Source organism: Mandrillus leucophaeus, unplaced genomic scaffold, assembly GCF_000951045.1.
Source record: "Mandrillus leucophaeus isolate KB7577 unplaced genomic scaffold, Mleu.le_1.0 Scaffold101, whole genome shotgun sequence".
NCBI classification, from domain to species: Eukaryota; Metazoa; Chordata; class Mammalia; order Primates; family Cercopithecidae; genus Mandrillus; species Mandrillus leucophaeus.
The window spans coordinates 1,590,566-1,597,846 of NW_012098210.1; the positions used below are offsets into that span (position 1 = coordinate 1,590,566).

The 7,281-nt window shown below is 54.8% G+C and overlaps 2 protein-coding genes across 3 annotated transcripts; both read left to right on the forward strand.

The window, feature by feature from the left end:
* Positions 1-886: 886 nt before the first annotated feature.
* LOC105535508 (chromosome unknown open reading frame, human C20orf141) lies at positions 887-1,705 on the forward strand. The gene is made up of 2 exons (XM_011974627.1): positions 887-1,320; positions 1,414-1,705. Exons 1-2 carry the CDS (start codon positions 1,061-1,063, stop codon positions 1,649-1,651), a joined length of 498 nt encoding a protein of 165 aa, XP_011830017.1. The 5' UTR covers positions 887-1,060; the 3' UTR covers positions 1,652-1,705.
* Positions 1,706-2,186: 481 nt separating this feature from the next.
* TMEM239 (transmembrane protein 239) lies at positions 2,187-6,164 on the forward strand. 2 transcript variants are annotated; one of them, XM_011974637.1, is made up of 2 exons: positions 2,187-2,300; positions 2,391-6,164. In XM_011974637.1, exons 1-2 carry the CDS (start codon positions 2,220-2,222, stop codon positions 2,895-2,897), a joined length of 588 nt encoding a protein of 195 aa, XP_011830027.1. In that variant the 5' UTR covers positions 2,187-2,219; the 3' UTR covers positions 2,898-6,164. The 2 variants fall into 2 exon arrangements, with proteins under 2 accessions (XP_011830027.1, XP_011830032.1); XM_011974642.1 differs by having other exon boundaries at positions 2,210-2,300; positions 2,428-2,910.
* The last annotated feature ends 1,117 nt before the right edge of the window (positions 6,165-7,281 follow it).

The following is a 7,281-nucleotide window of genomic DNA, read 5'->3' on the forward strand; positions in this document are numbered from 1 at the left end:
GCCAACCCTACCAGTTTTCCTTCAAAGTATGATATGCGGGCAAAGATTAAGTTCTCTTAATTATGACAGATTTCCACTCTTGCCTCTCAAGTCACTAAACTGAGATGCGCTAGACTCCTATGGCTACCACCCATTTACAGATTATCAGTGTAATATGATATACTGATAATCGAGGTGACTAACCCCTTCATTATATGTTCATTTTCCATTCATATAACTCCATTCTCAGTTATAAGTTCATATAACTCCATTCTGAGTGTAACCTTAACCTCTAATATGTGGGTTACTAGGTCATAGTCCTCTTAAATTCATGTCCTCTACCTCATTACTGGAACCCCAGTATGCATAATACCCACTATAAACTGTAGTGCTTAGAACGCCTGAACAGCTCCCTCCTCTCCCACCCCCATTTAGCAGGTTATGTGACAGCCCAGCCCCAGAAGCCTCAGGCAGTCTCCTGGCAGAGCCCATCTCTGCAATCTGGAACTGCAGGCCTGAAAAATCCCCCAGAAGGACCCACAGGGAAGATAGCTGGGGACAGAGATATTGAATGACTTGCCCCTGGACATGCAGCTCTGCAAACTCACAGGAAGAAGAAAGCAGACCTCGCTCCCTTGGACAGATGCCCAAATAGTAATGGGGTTAGAATGCCTTCCTGACAACTCAGATCCCCAAGGGAGGGCCCTAGGGCAGAGAATTAGCAAAGGCAAGAGGATGAGTCTTAGTTCTCAGAAATCCCTGACTTCCCAGCTAAGCCCCACCTAGGCCACCAGCTGCTTATGAGGCTAGAGCAGCAGCAGCAGCAGCCCCTTCCCTACCCCACGGCCCCACCTGGCAACAAGTCACAATGCCCCAGGTGCCCAGTCCCAGAATGCTGACCAAAGTGGGAGGAGGTGAGGAGGGTTTGGTGGGTGGGTATGGGGGAGGGGGAGACTCTGCAGGAACCTAATTCGCCACTCCGAGCTCACCCTTGTATCTGCCAGGGCCCTACCCCTTCCCCAACTCCCATTCCTGTAATCTTTTTCAGCACTAGTTCTTCCTGTCACCTCCACCTCCCTCCATGACCCGGCTCTGCTTACCCAGACCCGAAGCCCTTGAGGATCCGATCCCAGTTCCTCCTAGGGGCCTGGGTGCTGGGGAGGGGTCGGGTAGTCCAGTGCATCCACGTGTGTCCTCCTGGGGCCCTAACTGGGCCCAGCTCCTGGACAGTGTCCTAGGGCTGGGGGCACTAGGGCTGACAATCCGGGCAGTCTTTTCCACAACTGGCCCAGCCCTGCTGCTGCTTCTGGTCAGCTTCCTTGTCTTTGACCTGCTCCATAGGTAAGTGGGCAACAGCCTGGCAGGTGGGCATTGTAGGCGGGCAGGCCAGTGGACAACTTCCCTAAGCCCAGCTGCCACCCTCTCTCTCCACAGGCCCGCAGGTCGCACTCTGCCACAGCACAAACTTCTCATGAGGGGCCAGAGTCAGGGGGCCGGTGAGGGTCCAGGACAGCAGGAGGCTCTACTCCTGCAAATGGGGAGAGTCTCAGGACAACTTAGCCTCCAGGACGCGCTGCTGCTGCTGCTCATGGGGCTGGGCCCGCTTCTGAGAGCCTGCGGCATGCCCTTGACCCTGCTTGGCCTGGCTTTCTGTCTCCATCCTTGGGCCTGAGAGCCCCTCCGCACAACTCAGTGTCCTTCAAATATACAATGGCCACCCTGCTTCCTCAGGCCCCCTTTTCTCCTTCCTGGCTGGGCAGGTGGGACAATACCCCTTTCTTCCCAGCCTGAACCTCACAGGGTCTCCAGTCCCATAATATAGGTATCAGATACCCGGGTCTGAGTCTTGGGGCCGCCAGAGAAGGCAGGATACAAGCCAGGGAGCTTGGGGAAGAATGTGGCAGCCATCTCAGAGCCTGTGGGTTGGGGGCAGTCACTCTGACCTCTTCTGTGGCTCTAGAGAATGAAGGTCCAGACAGAAAGACTTGCAGAAGAGCAGGGTGGAAAGGGATGGGTATCAGCCATCAGGGAAAGCAGGGAAGGGACGGGGATCCAGGGAGGGCTTCCCATGAGAAAGCATGAGAAACTACATCTGCGGGGCTCTCAGGCTCCCCTGCCAGCCTGGAGGGTCTGTGCAGAGGGACTCGGGTGGGCCTCACACCCTGCAGTGACTCCTCTCTTGGCTGGACCCCACCCCAGCCCGGGTCACAAAGGGGCTCCTCTGGGAAGGGTGGGGGTAGATGAGAGTGGGGACTTGGATTTGCCTGCCAGGCCGTCCTGGGTGCTGCAGGAAGCAACATGACTTAGGTAACTGCCCAGAGGTAAGTCCCAGACCCCAACTCTGTTGCCCCACCCCACCCACACTGGTGCCCTCCTGACCCCTGTACCCCCTCTCTGCCCCCCGCCCCGAGGTCCCAGGCATCTCCAAGGCCCTGGCCCTCTCCCCAGGTGCACCAGCCATGATGCAGCAGCCGCGAGTGGAGACAGATACCATCGGGGCTGGCGAGGGGCCACAGCAGGCAGTGCCCTGGTCAGCCTGGGTCACAAGGCATGGCTGGGTACGCTGGTGGGTGAGCCACGTGCCCCCGAGCTGGATCCAGTGGTGGAGCACCTCGAACTGGCGGCAACCGCTGCAGCGCCTGCTGTGGGGTCTGGAGGGGATACTCTACCTGCTGCTGGCACTGATGCTGTGCCATGCACTCTTCACCACTGGCTCCTACCTACTGAGCTCCTTGTGGCCCGTCGTGGCCGCCGTGTGGCGCCACCTGCTACCGGCTCTCCTGCTGCTGGTGCTCAGTGCCCTGCCTGCCCTCCTCTTCACGGCCTCCTTCCTGCTGCTCTTCTCCACACTGCTAAGCCTCGTGGGCCTCCTCACCTCCATGACTCACCCAGGCTACACTCAGGATTTGGATCAATAGAAGGGCAACCCCATCCCACTGCCTGTGTCTGTTGAGCCCTGGCCTAGGGCCTGAGACCCTGTGGGGAGAGGGAGGGCAATGGGATAAGGGCCCCCTGCCTTGGCAGGCCCCAGACCCCCAGTCCCGAAGGTAGACTGGCCTGACCCCGGACTCCTTCCTCAAGTCAATGCTGCAGGTTCCTAGTGTGAGGGGCTGGGGCCTTTGAGAAGAGCGGGCAGAACAGATGGCTTAGCCATTGGTGGAAATTGCTTAGCCAGGGGCAGAGCTTGACCAAGCCACTGACAGCACCCATATGGATGTGATGATACCCGTGGGGCCCTCTTGGCAACTGACAGCATCTTTTTTTCACAGTCACTCAGCTGTCTCAGCTTCAGACTCACTGAAAACTTCTACCTGGGCACCCCTGGCCTTGCCATTCCTCCCAGCAATTCCCTTTTTTCATTTCCAGGAGAACCACAGACTCTAGAGAGGGTCCCAGTGACAAAAATCTATCAGGGAGAAGGCTGGCCAGAAGCCAGGAGACCTCAACTCCCTCGCCTCCAAACCTTGCAGCCCAGGCATCCTCCTCCCTAGACTTCCTACTTCCTGCCTCAGTCCGCATCCCCAAGTCTGAGAAATGGGCCAACTGGGGTCAGACAGTACCTACTCACTCTCTAAGAATCCCAAGGTCTGTTATGGGAAAATGATCAAGAAGTCTCATTTCACCCACTTACACAATGTGTGGCCTTGGCCAATTAATTCATTTGAGTCTCAATGTTAGGTGGGCCACTTCTGTCATGGGGTTGTTGTGAGTCAAAGACAATATCCATTTGTGAAGCATTTTGTAAAAACCAAAAACCTGTAAGATGTTGTTTTCACCTCTAAGAACATTCGGTAGGCTCAAAAGATCTTTTGACCCCAAAGACTGTTGAAGGAACAGGATGCTTCTCTGGGCTTTCAGATCAACTCTCTGTCCTGGTTAGAATTTTGGCCCTAAAATGGTAAACAAGAGGTTGGTTAAGTGTGGACAAGATATAAAAGGTCATGTGCCATGAAATCTCAAAATGTGCACATGTTGAACTATTTTGATTATGAAATGCTTGGGCCTGGGGCTGGGTGCCAGGAGATGCTTGCACAGCTGTGTAAGTGGGGAAAGCACAGTCCCAGGATTTCCAAAACTGACCCAGCAAGCCGCTCAGGCATCAGAAGGGCTTTGGAAAGGGCAATCCTTTGATGCCCTGAATGCTGGCCATTCGTTCACTTGCTGGCCCCTCCAACAAAACATTGAGTTATTACCAAGTAAGCTACATGATAGACAACTTTATCCACACCTGATCCCCACCCAATCCCTGGCCATCCCCAACTCCTGCCCAGTTCTGATCCCTGCTTTATATATAACCCTAAAATCCTTGCTCTTGAAACCCCAGACCCAAGGTCCTCTTCTCTTGCCCCATAAATACTCAGGGCCTTGGGGTTGGCCCCTAGAACCCTGGTTCATTTTTGCCTTAGAGTTTTGCAACCCTCCATGCCACTGATTAGATGCCTTCAGCATCAGTGCCAAAACCCAAGGTCCAGTCCTTCCTTTCTGTTTCTTTGTATTTCTCCCTGCATTATGGCCTGGTAGCGAGAGCAAGGTAGGACATGGGGCTGACATAGTCTCATGGTTAGATGGGTTTTGGTGTATGAGCTGAGGCTGGGCTTGAATACTAGCACTCTCACTTACTAGCTCCATGCCCTTAGTGGAAATTGCTAAACCTTCCTCAACTTCACTTTCCTCATGGATAAAACTAAGCAAGAACTCCTGTCTTAGGGCTCTGGCATGTGAGTGAAGGACCTGGGACCGCTCCTAGCACCACAAATTATAGCTATGCTGTGACCATCCCATTTTAGAGATGAGAAGTCAGGCCCAGGATAGCCATTTGCCAGTGGCAAGGCCAGGCCATCTGAGTGCTACCAGGCTACTCAAGAGAAGGTGAAGGGGGCAAAGGAAACACAAACAACCTGACTAACTGAAGACCCCATGGCTTCTCAAGAGCTCCTATCAGAGCTAAAGCCCAGGCCAGGGAGGTTATGAGTCAAACCAATCTAGATGTCTGGCGGGCTGAGGATTCAGGATCCCATGTGGTGAGGGCGGAGACCAGGTTGCCTGGCCTAGATCCATCATTGACTTGGCCATGCATTGCTAGCCAGAGACATTGCTCTGGAGCCTTGGGTCCATTCCAATGAAGAGGGAGAGGAGTCTTGGGCCCTGACCAGATGCACTGGTGGATGGGATGTGGGCAGCAGCAAGGAGAAGACCTTCTTCCTTTCCCCACAGAATATATACCTTTTACCCTTCTGCCCAGCTGGTATGGGGTAAGGAGGTGCAGCCAGACTGGAGAGCAGATGGGCAATACTCATCACATTGGATCAGCATATACCCTAGGACCCAGAATCCCAGAATGCATTTTCACAGAGGTCTATAAGGGCCTTGCTTCTCAAAATGTAGTCCCAGAATCAGCAACATAGGCATCACCTGGAAGCTGGTTAGAAATACAGTCTCAGGCCCTGCTGCAGACCGGCTGAATCAGAGCCTGCAATTTTTTTTTTTTTTTTTAAGACAGAGTCTTGCTCTGTTGTCCAGGCTGGAGTGCAGTGGTGCAATCTCAGCTCACTGCACTCCACCTCTCAGGTTCAAGCAATTCTCCTGCCTCAGCCTCCCAAGTAGCTGGGATTACAGGCGCCTGCCACCGAGTCCGACTAATTTTTGTATTTTTAGTAGAGACGGGGTTTCACCATGTTGGTGCCAGACTGGTCTTGAATCCCTGATCTCAGGTGATCCACCCGCCTCAGCCTCCCAGAGTGCTGGGATTACAGGCATGAGCCACCGTGCCTGGCCAAGAGCCTGCATTTTAACAAGATTCCCAGGTGATACATTGCACCCTGTTTGAGAAGCAAAGCATAAGGGGTCACTATGAGAACGCCTATTGCACTGTTACTAGTGGGAGCAGGGTAGGTAAAGGGAAGGGTAAAACAAGGCAGATGGGCCCAAGGGGCAACAGTTAGAAGGGGCAGAAGGTACATGAACCAATCTTAAAATCCTAGCATTGAAAAATAAATGGAATGAGAATACAATTCCTTTTACACAAATGTAAAAGGTATGTCAGCAAAACAAGACACTTTTTGGCAAGAACACATAAAAACGGAAGATAAACAGAATGGAATGGACAACTCTAAGGGCAGGCAAGTGGGAGTAGGGTATAGAGATAACAGGCAATAAAGCTAGAGAGCTTGCAGAGGCGAAACGTGATACCATCAACATAATTCCTGAAATTCCTTTAAAAGTAGAAAAAGTCGTCCATTTAGCGTTAAAAGGCTTAAAAATGCAAGTCTGGGGAGAATGGGCATGGTGAAATGATGGAGTTCTAAGTCATTCGGTTTGGGCCAAGAAGGGCGAGCCTTCCTATCGGCCTGTATGTGACCTGGGCTGCTGCGTGGATGTCTTTGCCCTCCCCCACCGCACCCGGTAGGCCGCTCTCATGGGATTGGACTGTGAGCCTGGGATCCAGCAACAACTTCGGCCTGGCCGGAAAAATAAGGTCAAGGAGAGCATAAGGAACTGGAGCGGAGGCGGTGTCAGCGAGAGGGGCCTTGTGTCTAAGGAGAGAAGGGATCTACAGCGGTGCACACACGTGCTGGGGAATACTGGGGGTGGGGGGTGGGCAATAGGGCTTCCCTCCGCCCCTAGGAACAGGGAAGGCGGCGTCAGGGGGCGCAAGCTGCTGAGGGGTAACCCTTCAAGAGATGGAGCGTCAGTGGCCACTCAGGGAAGGAGAGGGGTCCCGGAAAGGAGGAAGCCGTGCGACATCCAGGAACCTCCAAGGGCCAGCTGCAGGAGACAGCGAGGGGGCCGCTCTCCTTCAGACTCGTGAGCGTAGAGAAAGGGGTAGGCGGGGAGAGGCTGCGTGAGGCTGGTGGAGGGGAGGAGGGGCAGCCGGCCCCAGGGAAGGAAGGAGGAGACAGGGTCGTCAGGGAGGGGGAGGACGCCTGTGCAGCGCGCGCTAGACCAACGCCCGGGGGCAGGGACAAGGTCATTGAGGCCGTGGTCACAGACGCGTCGGGAGGGAAGGGGCCACGTCGGGCGGGATGCATTGAGGCGACAGGAGCGCCTGGTCAGACAGCAGCTACTTGGAGGCAGGGGAAGGCGTGGTGGGGGATCCCCTGCGGTGGGGACCCCGTGAGGACACCGGAGGCCGGCCGCGGGGTGCGGAGCGCCGAGGGCACTGCTCTCCCCCAGGCCCAAGCGCGCGGAGAGGGGTGAGGGCGAAGACGACCTTCAGGCAGAGAGGGACAGACCAGGGTCCGAGGCTGGGAGGGAAATCCCAAGCTCGGCCCGGTTGGGAGGTCGTGGGCATCCACACGGGGA